The following is a 23,418-nucleotide window of genomic DNA, read 5'->3' as shown; positions in this document are numbered from 1 at the left end:
AAATACTTGTAAGGTTTATATTAAGCATAAGAGTAAGTGAGATAGGGAGATGGTCTAAGTCTTGTTCTTCAGCATGTACCAACACTATTGATGTAGTAATACTAGGTGAGCAAATAATGTGATCAATATTGCTCTTACTGCCTGAATGGTGAATATAAGAATACGGATGAGTTTTGGGTATAATATGATAAGATGGAAGGCAATCTAACAACAAATCACTTCTCACTGATGAGTTATTTATATTCGTATTGAGGTCACCAATGATCATATAATCTAGAGAAATAGAAAGAATTTTTTCCACAAGAAAATTCAACGAGTTACAGACTTTAGCATATCTAGCCATTGGCTTGAAAGGACGATCACAACAAGGCAAGCCAGAAATAATGAGGCCAGTAGTGCAATTACCAGCAGCCAAAAAAAACTTATCTGAATAAAAATTCACCGCTAAAACCAAATTAGGTTCGCGCTTAGAAAAGCGAGCTAGTCCACCAGATGGCTGGCCCTTTGTGGCTCTGGCAGTGGTAAAATACAAACCATGATGAGGGCTTCGACGCAAAACATTAATGCTAAAGTCTGTAAGAAGATGCTCCTGTAAACAGAACAAATCAAAATCATTGTAGAGCTCATCAATAACGAAGTCCTTATCCTTTGTACCATTAATATTAAACGATATTATTCAAAACTCCAAAGTCATTGCAAAAAGTGGGAGCGCGACATTAGTTCCTTAGATACAGGGCAGGACAAGCTATAAGAAGTACGATTTTTACCACAGCTAGCACACTTGGGAGCAGCACTACAAGGACTATCCTTAGTAGAAAGATGTGACCCAGCACATCTGGCACATTTCCAGACATTGCTGGTGCAAGCACTTTGAAAGTGATCGTATGATCGGCATTTGAAGCAGCATTTAGGTATTTCTTTAAATACGTGAATTCGAAAAAATTCATATCCAGCATTAATTCTTTCTTTGAAATAAGCAGACTGAGTGAAGGAGTCCTCAAATTCAAGGTTGACTGGTATAGGTTTGTCCAATCGAATTGCACATTTTATACCTTGCAGTCGCATAATAACTGGAAGGTCGACATAAACTGGGAAACCTCTGAGAATCTCAAAAAAGCGCTTGTATTGTACTTTAACTGTTGCTCCAGTAATAAAGTTCTGTACCGATGTACACAAATCTTCAGTTGCAGATTTTTCGATATTGACATACCATCTGTCTTTAACAGGTTTCACATTACAAACTAATTCATGCCCAGCTATCTGATCGAGAACAGAATGTCTCGAATCCCTAATGAAAGAATGTCTTTTTTATAACAAAAATTTGGTTTGGTCATCCACGTATCGTGGTAAGCTGAATGTATAGAAAGCTACAGTTACGAGGGCAGCTGTCCCATAGATGTTCTTACCCCCCTCCCCATTTTTAATTTTGAAAAATATTGTTTTTAGTATTTTCATTGAAAATGCCCTTTTTGGATATTTTCATGGAAGAAATGAAAAAAAAAACATAATGCCCCTCCCCTTCTGTGAATTGTACAATGTGAATTGTTCTGTGAGTTGATTTCGAAAAGTACACTCCCTCCCCTCATCTATATTTCTGTGAATTGATGCTACTGCTGAAAGCAAGGAAACCTAGACTTAACTAGGATGGTAGAAGACAAATGGAAAAGAAAGCAAACCGTGGGCTATAAACTTGGTGGCTGGCGTTTACCCCCCTCCCCAGCGAATACCCCCGGAAAAGACCCCCTGGAAAATACCCTCCCCTCCCCCCGTGGAAATATACCCACCCGAAAATACCTCACCCCTGCGGAAAATAGCCGTCCTCGGAAAATACCCCCCCCCCCGGAAAATAACCCCGGAAAATAAAGCAAATATAATGTTTCATTTAAGTGTTTTTCAAGTGTTAAGTGCTTTTTTTTCAATGACCGTTTTTCCAAGTATTAAGTAGCCTACTATTATTCGGTTAATGTAGTGTTTCATTTAAGTGTTTTATGATGATCGCTCATCAAAGTTTATGTTATTATGATGATCGCTCATCAAAATTTATGTTATTTGTGCCTTTTATTTATGTTATTTCTGCCTGTTATTTTTACAGTGTTCATTGCCGTATATTTGGCTTTACAATACATTTATCTATCTATCTATCTAATTTGGAGAATAATTGCACCAAACACATTTTGCAAGTAGACCCGCAATACTTTACCCCCTCCCCCCTTAATGTGCAAATCTATAGCCCAAATCTATTTTTAAAGTAACGTAGAAACTAACAAAAAAACTGGTGTGTTCTCGAGTTTTACACAGCGTAAACTTGAGTGAGTGGAGCATAATATACAAGTACCAAAATTCCTTTCCCCCTACGGAAATTAAAAAAACAAAACTCAAATAAAATTTTGAAATATGGACATCCTTATTTTCCACGGGGGATATTTTCGGAAGATGGGGGGTATTTTCCGCGGGGGGGGGGGTATTTTCCGCGGGGCTTCACGATCCTTCTGTTCACTTTATATAGCATTCCACCTATTTTACTCACCCATACCCTAAACTCACCTGAATGAAAAACCTTGTCTTGACACCATTTAAAAAATCACTGAACAATCGCATGAAGTTATTCTTTTATATATTTTAAACTTTTATTTATTGATGAATATTTTGACCTTTAATTTCTGAAAACAATTTTCTCTTCTTTTGTAGATAAATGTTTTTTTTATTGAAATTATTTATAGTAGTTTGTTTGCTGAACTGTTGAAACAAGCCTTATGTAAATACAAATTATTGACTGTACTTACTTTTCAAAACAGATATTGCTGAAACCGGAAAAATTAAAGTTTGATTCGATCTACACGTGGATATGCTGAGTGGACAGTTGCCACTTCCAATTTCGATGTCCTCGTGTTTAGATCTGAAAGTGAAAGATTTAATAATTTATTAACTACCCTTGAAATTTTTAATGGTAAGATGGTAAAACTGAAATTGGTTCCATTGGAAGTGAATCCTCGAGTAACTGAACGCCAAGCAGCTGAATGCGTGCAGCCAAACATTCGTGCAACTGGACCCACGTGCACACTGAACCCCGTTGCGACTCAGCCTCCATGTAACTGAACCCCCGTGCAACTGACCTCTAGTGTAATTAAAACCTGTGCAACTGAACCCCATTTAACTGAACCCTCGTGCAACTGAACCCCCGTGCGAGTCAACCCCATTTACCTGAACTTCCCTTTAAATGAACTCCCCTGTAACTGAACCCCCGTGAAATCGAACACATGTGCTAATAAACCCCCGTGCAACTGAACCCACGTATAACTTAACCCTCGTGCAGCTCAACCTCACTAAACTGAATCCCCATTTAACTGAACCCCATTTGGCTGAATACTCGTGCGAATCAACCCCGTACTCAGTTTTTCATTATTCTACAAATATCAGGCAAGATCATGTGGTAAAACACAAGTTGGAATTTTTACATGTTCAATCTTGTTGAAATTAAATAAAAAAAGAAGTTTTTTCAACTGAAAGTAAGGAGCAACATTAAAACTTAAAACGAACAGAAATTATTTCATATATAAGGGGGTCGGACCCTCCTCAAAACCTCGCTCTTCACGCTAAAGTTTTTCGGCCCTTTTAAAAAAAAGTTACTTATTGTTTTAATTAAACAACCTTTTTGTTTCAGGAGTTGTTTTTAAGTAATTGGGACAAGATTTAAACTTTAGCTTAAAGAGTGAGGTGTTGAAGCAAGGGCTACCCCCCTTATATACGTAATAATTTCTGTTGCTTTTAAGTTTTAATATTGCTCCTTACTTTCAGTTGAAAAAACATGTGTTTTAAAATATAATTTCTGATCGTTTTTAAATAATGCCAGGATATATGGCTCCAACTCCACGAAAAAATACCCCTCCCACAGAAATATACTCTGGACAATTCAATCCTGGTTAAAATTTACCCTGGAAAATTACCCTTAACATCTCCACGTGTAAAATTGAGTCGGTAAAGAGAAAGTAAGACTTACAGAAATTTCGTATAGGAATTTTGGCAAATTCCCCCAGCATAAAATTTCCCCTGAAAGGTTCACGCCCTGGAAACCTTCACCTCCGAAGAAAATTCTCCCTGCGCGAAATCTCCCAAGCCAAAACTTCGTCCTCTCCTCCTCACCCCAAAAATGTATGCAGACTTCCCAATAATAAATACTATACGTAAGCAATGAGCAAATTTTATAACTTAAAGACCTTTCCCCACGGGCTGTGGGAGCCAAGCTATCTCCAAAGACATAGTTTTTGGGCCTTTTAACTATGCTGAACAAAATGGCTATCTCAAATTTTCATCAGACAATTTTGGGACAAAAATGGTGTGGGAGGGTGGTGTTTAAGTGATCAATTTTTTTGGTCACTTAAAAAGGGAACTAAGTACTTTTCATTTCCGTTAGAATGAGCCCTCTTCCGAAGTTTTAGGCCCACTTAGTCAATACGATCACCCCTGGGGAAGAAAAACAAACAAATAAACACGCATCCGTAATCTTTCTTCTGTCAAAAAATACAAAATTCCACATTTTTGCAGATAGGAGCTTAAAACCTCTACAGTATGGTTCTCTGGTATGCTGAATTTGATGGTGAGATTTTCATCAAGATTCTATTATATTTAGGGGGTGTTTCTTTCTTTTTTCGAAAATCATACAAATTTTTGCAGGCTCGTAACCTTTGATGGGTAAAACTAAACTTAATGAAACTTAGGTATTTGGAATCAGCATAAAAATCTGATTATTTCGATATACATATTGGTATCAAAATTGCGTTTTCCAGAGTTTCGGTTACTATTGAGCCGGGTCGCTCCTTACTTACAGTTCGTTGCCACTAACTATTTGATTGTTTGGTTTTTAAAGTCGTAAAATTAATGCCTCTCAATATCATTCATAAAAAAGCTCAGTTTTGTTTGTGAGTGAGGTTGTACTGTGAGGTTTTTTTTATCACTTTTCTTTTTTTTTATTTCCACTTAGCGATATTTTCACCATTCGTAATTCGTTAGCGTTTAGGCTTAAAAAGGTTTCCCGATGGGGTTTGAAAACCCAATGGGTTTCCCCGATGATTGTTGAAAGATGATGTAAGCGTTATGTTTGTTAATAAATTAATTCTCTCTCTACCTGTTTTGGCCGAGAGTTGGGACACGAGCTGTTTTAGTTTTATATGAATCTTTTTGTATGAATTTTGTGGATGAACCAGACCTTTCCTGAATGTTGAGTAATAAACATCTTTGTTGAAAATCTCTGAACATAGTGAATTTAGATAGCGAAAAGGGCTCACGATTTCAGACGGATTTTATGACTTGTGTTCTGATTTCTGGTTGCTGTGGCAAAAGTTGCCACTCATGCTCTAAAATTTTCAAGCGGATGAACGAAAAAATGAGTTTCTCGCACAGAAAATCAATACGATTTTTGAAAAATTTGAAAATCCAAAAATTAATTTTTCTTCCAGAGTTGTTTGTCTTCGTCAAAGTCCCTAGATTCCGTCTACTCACACTGAAAGTTAATTATCAATCGAAGAAAATCAATTTTCGGTCTATTTCAGGGTGCCCGAAATTAATTTTCAGTTTATTTCAGCCCAAATTAATTTAAAACTTTTTTGATGTTTCGAAAATTGATTTTGGGTACGGATTTTAGGACTAGTGCTCTGATTTCTGGTTGTTGTGGTAAAAGTTGCCACACATACTCTAAAATTTTCAAGCGGATGAACGAAAAAATGAGTTTCTCACACCGAAAATCAATACGATTTTTGAAAAATTTGAAAATCCGAAAATTAATTTTCTTCCAGAGTTGTTTGTTTTCGTCAAAGTCCCTAGATTCTGACTACTCACACTGAAAGTTAATTATCAGTCGAAGAAAATCAACTTTGGGTCTATTTCGGGGTGCCCGAAATTCATTTTCAGTCTATTTGAGCCCAAATTAATTTAAAACTTCACGGGTTTTTGATTTTTCGAAAATTGATTTTGGGGTTTTGAAATTTTCCAAAAATCGTATTAATTTTCGGTGTGAGAAACTCATTTTTTAGTCCATCCGCTTGAAAATTTTAGAGTATGTGTGGTAACTTTTGCCACAGAAACCAGAAATCAGAATACAAGTCATAAAATCCGTCTGAAATCGTGAGCCCTTTTCGCTATCTAAATTCACTATGTTCAGAGATTTTCAACAAAGATGTTTATTACTCAACATTCAGGAAAGGTCTGGTTCACCCACAAAATTCATACCAAAAGATTCATACAAGACTAAAATAGCTCGTGTCCCAACTCTCCGCCAAAACAGGTAGAGAGAGAAATAATTTATTAACAAAAATAACGCTTACATAATCTTTCAACAATCATCGGGGAAACCCATTGGGTTTCCAAACCCCATCGGGGAAACCTTATTCAGCCTAAAAGCTAACGAATTACGAGCGGTGAAAATATCGAAAATTGGAAATAAAAAAAGAAAAGTGATAAAAAGAACCTCACAGTATGTAAACAGGGCCAAAAGAACCTTCATTAACAAACATAAAAAAAAGAAATAAATCTGGCTTTAATGGTTGTGACGTCCGATTCTCTTTTTATGACAATAAAACTGAGTTTTTTTTTATGGATGATCCTGACTGGCATTTATTTTTTGACCCTTAAAAAACAAACAATTACAACAAGATTGAATATGTAAAGATTTCAACTTGTAGTTTTACCCCATGATCTTGCCTCATATTTCTAGAATACTGAAAAACTGAGTACGGGGGTAAAGGTTTCACGCTGCTATCTGCACAAATGTGGAATTTTGTATTTTTTGCCGGAAAAAAGATCGGATGCGTGTTTTTTTTTGTTTTTCCTAGGGGTGAACATATCAACCCACTGGGCCAAGAACATCGAGAGAGGGCTCATTCTAACGGAAATTAAAAGCTCTAGTGCCCTTTTTTATTGTTCAAAAAGATTGGAGGGCGACTAGGCCCCCTCCCCCACCCATTTTTCCACAAAATCGTCTGATTAAAACTTTGAGATAGCCATTTTGTTCATGATAGTTAAAAACCCCAATAACTATGCCTTTGGATATAACATAACCCCCCACAGCCCCAGGGGAAAGGTCTTTAAGGTATAAAACATGCCCATTGTTTACACATAGTATTTGTTCTTGGGAAGCATGCATACATTTTAGGGTGGGAAGAGGAAATTTATGCTGGATGTTTTTTCACGGGGAAACTTTCCATGGGGAGGGAAGTTTCCAAGGAGTGAACATGCCAGGGGAAATTATACACTGGGGGAATTTGCCAGAATTCTTATACAAAATTATTTTTATATTTCTTGCTTTCTCTTTTCCGTCTCAATCTTACGCGTGGAATTGTTAAGAGTAATTGTCCTGGGTAAATTTTCACCGGGATTGAATTGCCTAGAGGATATACCCGTGGGGGAGGGTATTTCTCCGTGGAGGTGGGGCCAAATTTTCTGGGACTATTTAAAAAAATGACCAGAAATTAGATAAAAAAAACAAGATTTTCAACTGAAAGTAAGGAGCAACATTAAAACTTAAAACGAACAGAAATTATAACGTTATACGAGGGAGGGGGGGGGGGATTGCTCCTCCTCAGCACCTCACTCTTTAAGCGAAAGTTTGAATTTTGTTCCAATTCTTTAAGAACGACTCCTGAAACACAAGGGTCGTTCAATTGGAACAATTAGAAGCTTTTTTCAAAAGTGTTAAAAACTTTAGTGTAAAGAGTAAGGTGTTGAGGAGGAGGCAACCCCCTTCATATACGTAATAATTTCTTTTCGTTTTAATTTTTAATGTTGCTCCTTACTTTCAGTTGTAAAAACTTGTTTTTTTTTTAAATTTAATATCCAACAAGGCTTCCGTGGTATTAAAAAAGAAATAATTCAAATGTAACAACTAAACAAACAAAACATCTAAAATAAAGAAAAGATAAAAGAAAATGATCAAACCAATATAGGTCTACATCTACGCAACTACCCCTGGACCAAACAAAGGAAGTGGTTTCAAAAATATTAGCAATTGACTTAAACACTTCTTTGATGCACAGAAGCACAACAGATAGCAAAAAACAAATCAAAAAAGTAATGTCACCATAACTAACACAGAGGTGGAACCTTATATGGACATGCTTTAGGTTATTATCTATAATTAGTGTGTCATATCGTACGGTAATAGAACTGTTCTGAAAATTGTTTGTAAAACTAGTGTGTCAGATGATTATGTAATGAAAGTAAGTCAAATTACCTGGCTAAACTAGATTCAAAATGTTATTTTTTGCAGTCTCATTTGTCCTGTTTTTTGTTAAATTATCTAGTGGAAATTATATAATTGTGCACAATTGATAGATCATTTGACAGAGTTAAAAGCCCGTAATGCGAAGAAATGTGATAACCTTGAAATACGTTTATATTTCAAATACCTTGTGGCTGGCACGTACGCAGGGGGGCCTCAAGGCTAGCCCCCTCCCCCGAAATCTCACGATTTTCTTTATTTTCCCAAAGTTTTCTGATACTTCTCACATAATAAGGAATTTTAAGGATTTGCCCCCCCCCCTGAGACAAATTTTTGCGTACGTGCCAGTGTTGTGGTGTTACAAAAAATTAGTTTATCAATTGTGAAATCCGCTTTGGCATATTATTGTTGTTGATATAAAAATATGCGAGTTAAAATGTTAGTCAATTGTAACATTGAGTAGAAAAGAAAAATACTTGTTAACAGAGTGGAAAAAAGGTAGCCATGTCGTGGTCTTGACTAGAAACATTCAGGGATCATTCCCTAGACCATAAGGAACGCAAAGTTTTGCTAGGATAGGGGAAAGGTGCCACATGGTCAAATATTTTTTTTCTGATCAGTTTGAAATTTACAGCCGTAATTCTGTGGCACAATGACAGTTTAGTTATAAAAAAATTTATGCTGAGAACACAGCCCCCTCTCACCATAAAAAAAATTGTGAGCCAGGAAGGGATTAATTGCTGTCTGTAACTCTTAAACTGGATGTTTAGGTTTCAACTTTGAAAACATTATTTGGTACCTTCACAAGTTCTAATCTTGGCATGAAAAATAAAAGGGTCATCCCTAAACTACAAGCAGTGCGAGTTTTGTTAGAATAGGGAAAGGTACTAGGTGGTCAAAATCTTTTTTTGTCTCTGATCAGCTTGAAATTTGCACCGGTAAATGTAAGGAAAAAAGGGAGCCTAGTGTAAAATAGAATAAGCTGAGGGCAACCCCCCCTCCCAAGCATAAAAATAAATTTGGGCTCGGAAAAAGCTAAGAACACCTCCCTCCAGTTAACTTGAAACTGATGTCTCCTTTAGTTCTTGATGGAAAGGGACAGCAATGCAAATAGAAAATATATCAGTTTTCAGATAAGTGGGACCTAAAAAGAAGTATGAATGGGTATTTTCTTCCTTATGACTTGAAAATTGCAACCACTTAGATCTTGGGGGCAAAATGGACCATAATTAGAAAATAAAGTGAGACACGGGATTCAAATCACCTCCACACCGCCAAGGGCAATATCTGTAGACTGTGTTAATCAGCCCTTGTTTGCACAGATGTTTTATTTTAAAAGCCGGTCATGCTTGGTCTTTGTAATCCAGCCAAAAAAGACAGTCGGCAAGAACTATAAATGCCCGAAGGCACGAAAGAAAGCTTGAAGACAACCAAACAAAGTAGGGAGAGCCAGAAAGGTCTAAACGAAGTCGAAGGGGCTAAAGGAATTTGGAATGGGCTCAGAATATCAGAAGGGGCTCAGAATGTCAGAAGGGACTAAAAGAAGATTAAAGTTACCAAACAAAGTTAGAGGGTCAAAAACGACTAAAGCTAGTCCGAACGGAGTAAATAAAGTTCGATAAGAATGAAAAAGTAAAAAGGGGCAAAATGAAATTCACAGCAATTTTAAAGAAGCATCTCTTGTAAGTTCAAAGTGTCAACATCAAAATTGCATATTAGGTGGACATTAATAATTCTGTAAGTTGTACGGAAGAAAATAAAATTTTTGCAAAAGGAATTAGTGACGTATAATCCAGATATAATTGTACTGACCTAATATCTGAAAATTTATATATATAGTGTGCCGTGCTGTTTTTTATGTAACCCCAATTGACAAGCAGAAGAGGGGCAGTAATCCCGTTCCAAGTGCCGTTGTACCTGCCGGGAGAGTCTCCCTTAAATTGTAGGGATCAGGTTGAACGGGGGCTGACACTTCCCTTGTTTATTGGGGTTAAACCAGTTTCAGCATTCATTCAGTACACACGTATTACCTTCCGATTGCATCTCTCCTACTGTTTTTTGATGTATATTCTTGGACCGCCCATGGACTGTGATTCTTGGATTACGCTTAATTACTGAAAGACAGCAGGGTTGCCACCCTGACCTGGAAGAATTTACTAAATAGGAGAGGAAAAATTTAAAAGATCGCATCTGTTTTTACTAAATGCTCAAAAAAATTTTTACGCGTGCGGCTAGGCCGCACGCGCACCATCAAGCATCGATTTTTACTATAGTAGGATAATCAATACGATTTTCACAATCTTTTTTACTTTTTTCTTCCTTTTTTGTCTCTTTTCCTTTTTCTTTCGTTTTCATAGTATGATTGAAAATTCTGGAAACCTACAATTTAAAAAATCCTTTTTTTTGGATATTTCTCAATCCTTACTTTTAATATCTCTCAGCAGGCTCCTTTCTCCTCAATAAAAATTTTCAAACTGAGGAGATTCACCTAATCACCTGGGGTGGTTGGCTTTTGTTTTGATTCCAATAAATTCCCAATCATCACAAATCCAAGTGTCATTATAGCTTCATTTTTAGTTGGTAAGATTTGATTCAGAGAAAGCTGATTTTGTCGACCTTTAGACGCCGGAAGTTAAGTGTCTGTTTATGAAAATAGGTGACTGCTTGTCTGTCTCTGAGACAGACAAACAAAATTGTAAATTGTAAAACAGACAAGCAAAAATTGTAAATTGTTATATGTTTACGATAATTTTTTTCCCTGAATTCATGGAAAATAAAAACAGTTTTGTTTACTATATATCATGACTTTTTACTAGTTTTTACTAGATTTCGGGAAATTTACTAGATCCTCTAAATTTACTAGATATTTTTTTTTTTACTAGATATAGTAAAATCCTACTAACGGTGGCAACCCTGAAAGACAGGCATGAGCGAAAAACTCGTTTTGAATGCTGTGTTGAATTTTCTTGCGTGATCACTTTCTGAGGGTGTGAAAATAGATTGCATTATAAGTTCGGGTGTGAAATTCTTCACGCATTATGCGATTTTATCAGCAAAGAGACTTCTTTAATCCGAGCTTAGTGCGCAAGGCCGAGTCATCAGTCATGTCAAAAATGACGAAAACATTATTGCCATGTATAAGCTCCTCGTCTCAGCCGCCGAAGAGAAGTAAAATATACCGCGTTTCGTTATTTTCAATCTCTGTGAAACTCCAGCTGTTGGCGATGCTGTTTCTGCTACAGTGGTTACAAAAGTAAAAGAGATTTACTGTAATCTAGATGGATATATTGACGTCACAACCCGCGCGTTCTTAAACGTGAACTGTTCGAATTCTGAAGAAGTTAACAATGCATCTACCTCTGCTACTGACAATTCTCAAAGCGTACAGCGATCGTATGGTATAGTGCTTAAAGAATATCCACATGGTATCAAGGATCCTCATAACCGTTAGCAATTTATTGACTATGTACGCGAGAAACCTTCACATGATATTACGAAACTGAAGTGATCAAAAAACGACTCGAAAATTGTTTTGTGCTTCAAATCAACAGCTAGTTAAATAGTTGAGACTATGAAAATCTCTCATCCTTTTATGAATGCTTCTCTGATGATGCTTCTATTCTCTTCCATTAAGTTTCCCAATCCTTAGACTATTCCGGCCTTCAGCAACTTATCCCCAAAAGCACGAAGATAAGCCAGTGTAGCGCCATCCGCACCTTTAAAGTGCAATTCGAGACTCGTAGCGACCCTGACTTCTTCCTAAAAGAATCAATGCGCATTGGTTATGAACGTCCAGGAATTTATATTCCTTCCCCGTCGATGCTTTAAGTGTCACGAGGTAGGGCACCTAGCAGTAAATTGCCAATCAAGTGCTCTCTGTGGAAGATGTGGTTCTGCCAGTGACGTATCCGACCGTTCTAACGCGTGTACTGCTAGTATGTTCTCTGTGTCATGCAAGGCCACTGGCCATACCTGTTACAGTGTGAAATGCCCAAATAATTGTCCAGCCAGGATTCAGCCTAACACTCGTGGTCAAAGTGCTCATGGTTGACCATAATGTCAGTATGAGGTGCTTAACTCTAAACATTAACGGTGGGTTCGTTCAGAAGTCTTCAGTACTTGATGAGCTCGTGTTAAAACATGACGTTATTTGCCTACAAGAGCATCTTTTAAGGGAGTTAAGCATTAGTCTTTTGGAGACTAAAGAATGGTTCACCTGCTATGCAACTCCAGCTAAGCAAAATAGTGCTGGCGGTAGACCGTCGAGAGGTCTTGCGACTTACGTGAATTCCGATCTACGTCCAGTGCTTGTAGAATCCAGTGAATACTTTCTTGTTCTTAAAGTTGATCATCTGTTTATTTCTAATATTCATTTGCCCACTGATTACCATAATGATACGTCCGAACTCGTTTTTGCTCTTGCCTCTGAAAATTTATGTAGATGTAATTTTGAGTATTATTTCTAGAAATTCTGCATGTCTAATAGTTGGAGATTTTAACTGTAATCTAACTGCTTCATATGCCCGTTCTTCTCTGATTGGTGAAATATTTGATAATCATTTGAATGTTGTTGAGAAAGACACAAATTTCAAATACATTCACAATTCCTCGCCGACATCCAACGTAGACCATGTTGTCGCTTCTCCATTTTTAGATGTCTCACAACAGAAGGTTCTTTGTGATTATTTAATATCTGATCACCTGCCCGTATCGTTTGCTTTTTCACCAAATTAAACTTCTCATATCACCCAATCACCCAAAAACACCAAATCCGTCGTATGTGCGTAATTGGGCGACAATCAACACTGAATTGTATTGGGATAATGTTTCTATAATCTTTTCCAAGATTAAGGTACTCTTTGTTCTGCTAATCTAGCACTCACTGTTGTCTGCTATGGAAAAACATGTCCTCCTTGATATTTAATGTGCAGAGATATACCATGCTTTACGATATGCAGAATCTCGTGCTGTTCCATTGAAGCGTCGGCATCGAGGAGCTGTTCCTAAGTGGCAGGAAAAATCAAAGTCTCTCTCAAGCACGTGATTCAGCAAAGTTTTGGCTACATTTATGGATTGAATGCTACCGACCATTGTCCGGTCTTGTTAATTCCATCTGCATTGCAACAAAGAAAAAGTTTGCAAAGGAGCTTAAGAATCACCGTAAGCAAATTACAGAACAGACAGCACAAAAAATTAAAGATAATCCTCATTTTCTTTGGTCTTCTATCCATCCCAGGATCCCCAAAACTTCTCTTTCCGATGCCGATATTCCTTTATCTGATTGGTATTCTTTTTACGAGGCTGAATTTTCTTCACCAGACCCCCATCTTAAACACAAATATGTTGAAGAGCTGAACCGATTTTTGCATACTTTCCCCGATTCTGATTACATAGTATCTGTAATGTCTGTTGCTGATGCTATTATGCACCTTAAACCAAAGCATTCACGAGGCATAGATGGAATTCACGCTCGACATATCAAATGTGGTGGTCCTGGGCTTTTAGAACATCTTACTTTATTTCTGCAAATGATTTTTACTCAAGGTTTGGTTCTGTCATCATTCTGTGTGGGAGATCTTTCTCCTATTCCGAAAAAGGAAAAACCTCCAGTCAATGCACATCTTTCAGACCCATAACAGTATCAACCACCATATGCAAATTTTATGAGGTACTGTTCATAAGAGAGCTAGAAGAAAAATGTTACACGCCTCCCCATCAATTTGGCTTTTGGTTGTGCGGACGCCCTTGCGGTTGTTGCTAATGCACTGCTTGATGCTTCTCTCTTACGTAGTTCACTTGCCCTGGCTAGTCACGATGTTCGCCGCGCCTTTGACTCCCTGATCCACCCCTTTATGCTCTTAAGGACTGCCAAAAGACGATAAAGTCCAGCTAATATCAGAGCTCAAAGGGATATGCAAACCAAGCTATGAGTCTAACTTTAAATACCCCTTGAGAAAGACGATATGGCAAGCAACAGGAAAGAAGCGTGCCAGTTAGGAAACGAGCACGGCAAAATGTCGTCGCGTTATCTTGTTATTTCATAAATTATGTCCTCGCTCGAGGCTCAAGATCACTGCCAGATTTCCTGCGTTCTTCTTCGGTATAATATTTTCTTAGTCACTTATGCTGATGACATTTTTAACCTTAGCTAAACTCACGACAAAAATCCTGAAACATTTCAAAAACTGCACACTAAGTATTTAAAATCTGGTCTTGAATTCAACGCAAAAAAAACTGACATTGTCCTTTTTAATTGGAAAGGCCCACTTCCTGATGAAATCGTACATGGAAATTCAAAGATCCACCCGTCCGACCAAATCATTTATCATGGCATTGGCATGGCCAATGGCATGGCCATTGGAAATACAATTTCTCACACTCGTCATATTTTAACAGAACACATCAAACGCCACATATTAGCTTCATGCGCTTCCATAGTCTCTACTAAGCTTCGCTTTAATCGCCGTTATCTGTCAAAACTATACAACACTGTTACTCTCCCTTATGTTCTCTATATTGCACCCTTCTGGAAGGTTCTTACACACGTTGATAAATTCAAAATCTGTTCAACCTTCTTCTGTTTCGCAAAATATTTACTAAGATATCCAATTTGGACAAGCAATTCAAAGCTCATCAGTAGACTTTACATAGCAGATCTTCACATAGCAGACTATAGCTGTTGTTAGGCTCATAGAAAAACACAACCAAAAGATTTCCAACCAAGCTTGGAAACAACTCATTTTATACTAGCCACATCTATTTGCATTGTCATAGCTCCTCTTCTTCATTTTGTTCAGTTTTGTTACAAGTGCCTGTCTTCTTTATTATTTCTGTGTTTTCTAATTGTCTTTCATCCTAGAAAGTAATGTGCCCTTCTGTTGTGCTCCGTCATTTTTGTTGTTAAAACATGCATGGAACCAACTCCTTCTACACTAGTTACATTGTAATAGTAGCATAGTGATCTTTTGCTTTTTTTTAAAGCGCTCTGTCATTTCCTTTTTGTAATAAGACAGGTTTTCAATCAATGATAATAATAATAATAATAATAATAATAATAATAATAATAATAATAATAATAATAATAATAATAATGATAATAATAATAATAAGGGAACTGAAAGAAGTCAGAAGAAATCAAAACAAGTCAGTAAAAACTCTGAACATCGAATGGGACGAAAATAAGTAAAAGGAACTAAAGGAATTGGGAGGGGAGTAAGAGTATCGGAGGGCACGAAATGAATCTCAAAGGGACCAATCAAAGTTGGGAAGTTCATAAAGGACTAAAGGAAGTCCAAATGAAGTAAAAAAGCCAGAAGGGACTAAGAAGCCAGAAGGGACTTCGAGGCATGATGAGGAGACGCTCAATTGACCAGAAAGTAATATGTACATAATACTACTACAACTACTGAAACTACTACTACTACTACTAATGCTACTACTGCTGCTGCTACTACTTCTACTGTTACTACTACTACTAAGGCTAAGGAAATATTCTCAGAAAATTTTGAGAGGGAAGCTGAACTAGATCAAAACACACTATACGCATGCTGGTTGTCAAAAGGATGTATCAAGAATATCTCATGAACGGCTTAGGATATTGACATTGGACTTTCAGGACACGACGAGGGGGATGTTTAATTGATCAAAGGTACAGTGTAGAGGGGAAATCCTCTCCAAAGTTCTAAGGTGTCGGGACGCAGTGACGCCGCCTTGGAACTTTGGGCGTATTCGGCGTCTTAACTTAGCTCATATGTCCACATTTGTCAGCAGACTAGACGATTTTGTCACCACATTCTTTATACCCCTACCCCCTAAACTCAAAACTCTAGATTCGCCCCTGTATTTGTCTACTGCTACTACTACAGCTGATACTCCTCATACTAATACTTTTCCTCCTCTTCCACCTACTGCTACTACTACTACTACTGCTACTGCTACTATTACTACTACTACTAGTACAACTACAACCACTACTACTGCAACTACTACTACCACTACTACTACTGCTACTATTACTACTACTACTACGACTACTGCAGCTACTTCTACTACAACAACTAATATTAAGGCCAATGATATTAAAGTGAAAATTTTAAGGAATGTTGAAGGGGGAGTTGAAGTAAATCCAAACAAGCTATCTGCATGTAGGTAAAACAAGGACGTACCAGCAATACGGCTTAGAGCATTCAGTCAAAACTTAAAGGTTATGTTGAGGGGATGCTGAACTAACTAAAAGGCACTATATACATGCCACTACTGCTATTTTTACTGCTACTCCTACTACTACTGCTACTACTGCTATTACTACTAGAGCTACTACCACTGCTGCTACTAAGACTAAGGGTATCAAGGTGGTTGTTTTAGTGAATGTTGAACTAAATCAAAACACCCAAATTGCATGCAAGCTGTCAAAAGAGCCTATCAGTAATTTTCTAGGAACGGCTTAGGGCATTAATTTTAAGTTTTAGGGCATTTTGAGAGGGATGTTGAACAAAGCAATTAGCACAATTTTCACACTGTTAATACTGCTATAACTAGTCAGGTTAAAGGTATTAAGGTGAAACTCTCAGGGAATGGTTAGGGGAGTGTTAAACTGAATCAAAACACATTGTGTGCACGCAGGTTGTCAAAAGAAAGTACCAGCAGATTCTCAAGAACAGTTTCGTGCATTAAGTTGAAACTTTCACGACTTGTTGAGGTGGATGTTGAACCAACCAAATGGCACTGTGTGTATTCTACTACTGCTATTTCTACTGCTAGTCTACTACTTCTACGATCGGTTAGGGCATTAATGTGAAATTTTTAGATTATGTTGAAGGGATGTTGAGCTAAATCAAAAGACATTATGTGTATACAGGTTGACACAACAGCGTATGAGTAATGTCCCAGGAACGGCTTAGGTAAATTTAGTCAAGTCTTTCATAGTAAAGTAAGGGGGATGTTTGAACTAACCAAAAGGTACTATGTACATACTATTACTGCTCCTACAACTGCTACTACTACTAATAGGGTGCATTGATCTCGCATCAGCGCCTTATGGCATTAAGCTAAAACTTTCAGGGTTGCTAATATTACTACTATAATTGCTACTACTTCTACTACTGCTACCGCTACCAGTACTGCTACTATTGACCTATAACGTGTGCATCCAGTATGTCAAAATGGTAGAGGCAGGATGTTTCAGAGCTGGAATAGTGTATCAAATTGAAACTCCTAGGTAAAAATTTTTTAAAACTAAAAAAACATTTTGTTTAAAAAATTTGTTTTAAAAAATTTTCTGTTACACTATACGGGATATACCATATAGTGTATATTGAATACATATTTACACTATATGTATTCAGGTTGTCAAAAAGGTGCATCCGAAGCATTCCATAAATGGTTGTGGGTGTTAAGTTGAAGGGCTACTCAGGGTTACTACTGCAACTACTATTACTACTGCTACTACAACTACTACTACTACTAGTACTACTACTACCACTTCTACTTCTACTAATACTGCTACTACTACCACTACTACCATCACTACTACTACTACTACTGCTACTACTACTAGTACTACTACTTTTAATTCTACGAATTTTACTAATACTACTAATTCTACTAATTTTACTACTTCTACTACTACTACTACTACTAATAAAGCTACTACTACTACTGCTGCTGCAACTACCACTACTACTACTACCACTACTACCACTACTATTACAACTACTGCTACTACTATTACTACTACTACTCCTACTACAATTACTGTTACTACTACTACTACTACTACTGCAACTGCTACTACTATTACTACTACTACGACGACTACTACTACTACTACTACTACTACTACTACTACTACTACCACTACTACTACTACTACTACTGTTACTTCCACTACTACCATTGCTACTGCTACTACTACTACAACTACTATAACTACTACTACAACTACTACTACTATTGAACTGAAAAAAAAGACTTCAAGTGCATCTTTGTTGTCAAAACGGCATAGATGCGATATCTCCGGGCTGGAAGTCGATACTTTTAAGAAAGTTGAGAGGGATGTAAAACTAAATAAAAAACAAACATGTGCATTTAAGTTGTCAAAAAGTTGTCTGTGCAATATCCCAGGAAAACTAAGGGTATTGCGTTGGAACTTCAGGGCATATTCTTGGGGATGCTGAACCAAATCAAAAGATACTATGCGTTTCCAATTTTGTCAAAAGGGCATATCGATAACATATCAGGAACAGCTAAGGGTATTAAGATAAAAACTATCGAGATATGTTCAGCGGGAACTTGAGCAAAATCAAAACACACAACGTGGTTAGGTTAGAAGTAGTAACCATCTATTGAATTTGCTGGCCCCTCCGTACCAAACAGGTTTTTCTGGTAGGTATTCTACAGGGGCATTACACCTTTGCCAAGAGATTTACGCAATTTCTAGTTCAAGGTATATACATGTCTTTTTTAGTGATAAACCAAAACCAGCACGTCTTGTTTCGCTGTTATGCAATTATTTTTTGTATATATTCAGGTTTCAAATTAGGTTCTTCAACAGTTTTGAATAGTTCATTCAACTTAACACTACTGACATTTTTTGTGAACATTTACATGGAAATGGATAATTCTAAGCAACTTCTGGTGAGTAAAATTTTCTCATTATTATAATAAAAAGAAATTGTCTCGTCATTAAGTTAAGGAAGAAATTCTTTCCTTACACTGTGTGGTTACCTCTTTTAAAAAGCTTCCTTCATCATTAAATATTAAATGATTCCATGTATTTCAATTTTAGCAAATATTCAAAAAAGAGAGGCATGTTCACTTTGATTTTGGTTCATTGTATATGAAAAATTAAAACAGATTGGCAGAAACAACTACTTTGGTACTGGTTAATCTATTTGACTATTTAAGACGGACACTAGAACTAAAGGTACTTGTGCAATTAGAATCCTATTGCTTAGGAGCTGAAACCTCTACATAATCCTCTTATAGACTGAAATATACGGTGCGATTTTTATCAAGATCAGTGGGCCATTTTAGGGATGTTTTTAAAAAAGTGCTTAGCTTTCGATCGGTAATTTGGGATTAGAATAAATTGTTGATTCTTTTATGTATTAATTGTTAAAAAAGCTTCCTTTTTATTAAGGTGCGATTTTTATCAAGATCAGTGGCTTTTTTTAAGGGATGTTTTTTGTAAATCAGGAAAATTTTTAAAAAAGTGCTTAGCTTTCGATCGGTAATTTGGGATTAGAATAAAATGTTTGATTCTTTTAATGTATTAATTGTTACAAAAGCTTCCTTTTTAGTGTTTCGATTACTATTAGCCAGATTTGCTCCTTACTTATAGTTCGTTACCATGTACTGTTGGAAAATGTATTTCAGTGATATATTAGATCATACTAATGTAATGGCGCTTTTAGTCTTTAGAAGAAGAACCAAAACAATTTAGAATCTATGCTGCTTACCTTAGTTTAAGAGCTGAAAATCATTCTAAAAAATCTAAATTTTTAACAATGATTATTTATTTTTATAATAAAGGAAAATATAAATATTTATTTAATTTAATAAAAAAAAATAAAAAAAAAATTTCCAGCTCCCCCTATTTAACCCCAGTTTATTAATGCTCAAATGGACACATATCGCATCCTTTTTAAATAAGAATAATCCATGGATTATTAATCTTAATGAACCAATGATCAAACTGGGTAAAGTCCTCCTATCAGCTTTTTATCAAAAAGATAAGCATCTTACAACTTTTTCGAAGTATAAAAAAAGGGGCTCAAGTAAAGTTTTGTAAAATTTCGTGGCAAACCCAGTTTTTGTCGAATTAAGATTCAGTTCCTCAAAAAAGTAATTGAAAACCCCTGAATTTGAAATCAAGATGTTTTTACACTACTTTAGATGCCTAACATAAACTGAATTATCCTCCAAACCTAAAATTCATTTTTTTTTTAATGCTAAATTTTTGCCCTTTTTTTTAAAGGAAGAGGATACGTGCTATAATGCCCCTCTGGAAAAGAACGCGAGATGGAGCGAAGCTGCATTAATGCAAGCCACAAGGTCATCTATTATCAAATGAGCTGGTAAAATTACACATGACCTGGACCAGCCAATGGACGCAAATCTTTTAATACCAGGGTCCTCTGACATTAGTGTTCGCTCCACGCAAACTGGAAGGACGTTGAAAAGGGACTGGGGTGCTTTGCATTTTGTCTCAGCCTTATCAGATCAGGATAGGAGGGACATAACTCTTCAAACCATAACAGGGACGCTTGATCTACAACCAGAAATTGTAAGTGTATATATATTTTTTTTCCTTTTTTTTTCAAAAATAAGACAAAATTTCCTCAGGCACATAGCTTTTGATGAGTAAAACTTAAAATTTTTTTCTATAATGATAATCCTATTTCATTTTCTTTCATTAACCAAATTAGCGGTATATAAAGGAATGTTTATAACGCTGAAATAGATTATCATGCATTTCTAAAAAACCTGACCTTGTGACTTTTAGCCAAGACGCATTCTATTGCACTAATTAAAATATTACTTTTAAACATAAAACTAACTATATGAAAAACAATCAATTCCCTGTTTCACAGTTAACAAATTAATCTCAAACTATTGTATATTTTTGTACTAAGCCGACACACATATCCGGTGTTTATCAAATTATTCCCATCACTACTTAATCCGCTTTGAATTTTAAGTAGGGTTTCATGTAGCAGGATGTGTATTTGCGATAAGAAGGTATTTTTTTAATAGTCACCGATTATGTCTTTCACAATGATGCGAAGAAACATTATTTTGGGGCGAACTCAATTCAAGCAATTATTTTCGTTGAAAGATGCTTTCGAGAAAGAATTTGAGGCTGTTCTATTTGAACAGTGCTGTGAAGTCTGATATCCCATCTCGAAAGGGCATCGATCCTCCTACCTCGAAGGAAGCTCCCGGTTCCTAAGGGTTCTCCCAGGGGGAGGGGGGGCAGGGAGGGGGGGAGGTAAATTTTTATTAAAAAAAAAAATTGCTTGATAAAAAAAAGAAAAAAAGAAAAGTCTGCTATAATTGTAATAAAACTCGTCAAAAAAAAAACAAAAACTTAAACTATTCATTTTCTAGTTTCTGAGGGAAGCTGTGAAAACTTCTGCCTTCCCAGGTCCAAGACTTTATAGTATCATGGGTAATTGCCCCCTCTCGCCGGATGATGTTAGTGAAGGTACGTTATTTGATATCCCCCTGGATTTTCAATTTACAGCTGAAGAAATGGACAGTCTTATGCAAATTGTTGGGCCTCATTTTTCCGGGGACAAATTTAACGATAACTTTACTGTTAGTGAATTGAGTCCTGAACAAACAGGGACAGGACATGAAAATAGTGCTATGTCTCCTGAATTACGTGAATTTTATTTGTTAGAATCTGCATACAAACATACAGGATAGATTTTAGCTCCCCCGAGGAAAACGCTGGCAATATTTTAAATGACCCCGTGAAAGATCTCCATATCTATATCGACAGAATTCTAGCAAAAGTTGAGATTCAGATTCAGAATTGGAGAGGTCGGGGGGGATTGAAAGAAGCGGTTAATCAAAAAGTTTATTTACAAGAAGGGACATCCGGGGACATTTTTTATTTTCATTTTTCAACAGGCAACCAGACTTTTTAACCAGACTGGGTGAATCAACTAATTTCAACTTTGGACACGTTTAGCGAGAGGGGTAGTGGGTCCACCATTTTATACATTGAACGCATGGATCTGAATCTCAGTAGATTTAAAAAAAATTTATTTTAAGGGGGCGGGTAAAAGAATAAAATGCCACCCAGATTTGTCGGCTACGGGAGGGGTTCATGGTTTCGGATTTGACACGGGGCTGCAATGTTTTAAATATGCGTTTTTAGCAGCAGCCCATAAGACATTAAAAGATGAATCATCAATGAAAAATCTCGACAGACTTGCACGTAACGGTGGAAAAAATTTCCCTAAAGTAAATTTTTATTTTTTATAAGGACAGTATCCGTTGTCATTTAAATAAATAAGAATATTCGAGAACGTAAATTAAATTCTGGGGGGGGGGGGGGTTGTTCTCCAGTATGACACTGAATTTGTAGATGGGGGAAAAAAGCCGAATAAAAAAGGAGTTTTGTATTCAGTGAGGACACCGATGGTGGAAAATGTTAAAAATTTTGTATGGGTTATTTACGAGCCTCCCAAAGATGTAAATTCTTATGGCCATTTTTTCCCCGTCACGGCGATAAGTCGACTCCTATGTCAAGGCAAGATAAAAGGAGAATGTTTCCATTGTCCCATTTGCCTTTACTCATTTAGACCTGAGAGAACGTTTTCAGATCACATGAGGCATTGCACAATTCACGGACATCAAAGAATAGAAATGCCGGCAGAAGGCAAAGAAACTTTACAGTTAAAAAATTTTCAAAAGTCGCTTCTACAATCTGATAAAGTGTCTTTAGATTGTGAAACAAGACTGGTTGAGGTATCGGACCCGTCAAGGCCAAATATAGTCAAGGAACACAAACTAGTTGCGTGTTCCTACGCACACGCCCAGCGCGACTGCAACAATAAAATGCAATTGGAAGAGTTTTTTATTGACTATGGACGAGGAGGGTAGTATGGAAAAGCTATTGGTTTCTTTAATAAAAACAGCAAACAAGGCAATTTCACGATAACGTCTTACCAATTACCCAATGACATTGTTGGATAAAGAACAGCTGGCGCTGGAAAAGGGGACAATTTTATGGGTGTGTAGGGGTACCCTTCCCCCAAAAGACGCGGTCCAGGACCATAATCATCATATTGACCCCAATTCAACGGGTAAAAGTAACTTTCGAGGGTGGGCTCACAAATCGTGTAATTTAAAAATTAAACAACAACTTTTTCTTCTGGTTTATATACATAATGCTAACTATGATCTAAAGTATGTGGTATCAGCATTGGCACGTCTTCAAAGAAATGGAACATTAGATGATGCATGGGTGATAGACAGCTTTACCTACAAAATCAGACCTAAATCATCGTAAAAGGTGCTCGTTTTGGAATTTATATGGAATCTTGTCAACGCTAGCATTGATCACAAGAATAAATTTACTTTTTAGATTCAAGCAGTTTTTCCCCAAAATCATTGAGTGAATTGATTCATGTGTATAATAATGAGGACGGCAGCAATGCTTTCCCCCTTCTCAAGCACCAATTTCCAAATGATTT

General features: G+C 36.7%; 1 protein-coding gene across 1 annotated transcript in view; it reads right to left on the bottom strand.

The window, feature by feature from the left end:
- LOC148948330 (uncharacterized) overlaps nt 1-23,418 on the bottom strand; it is a 211,238-nt gene that overhangs the window by 29,863 nt on the left and 157,957 nt on the right. The window contains exon 3 of the mRNA XM_089093886.1: nt 2,784-2,896. Coding sequence (XP_088950012.1) covers nt 2,784-2,896 — 113 coding nt within the window. The remainder of the gene's footprint in view (nt 1-2,783; nt 2,897-23,418) is intronic.

Source organism: Artemia sp. Qi Xiang Cuo, chromosome 9 (genome assembly GCF_049724085.1).
Source record: "Artemia sp. Qi Xiang Cuo chromosome 9, ASM4972408v1, whole genome shotgun sequence".
In the NCBI taxonomy this organism is placed as follows: domain Eukaryota; kingdom Metazoa; phylum Arthropoda; class Branchiopoda; order Anostraca; family Artemiidae; genus Artemia; species Artemia sp. Qi Xiang Cuo.
The sequence above is the reverse complement of the archived record's forward strand: the minus strand, read 5'-3'. Positions and strand labels throughout refer to the sequence as shown.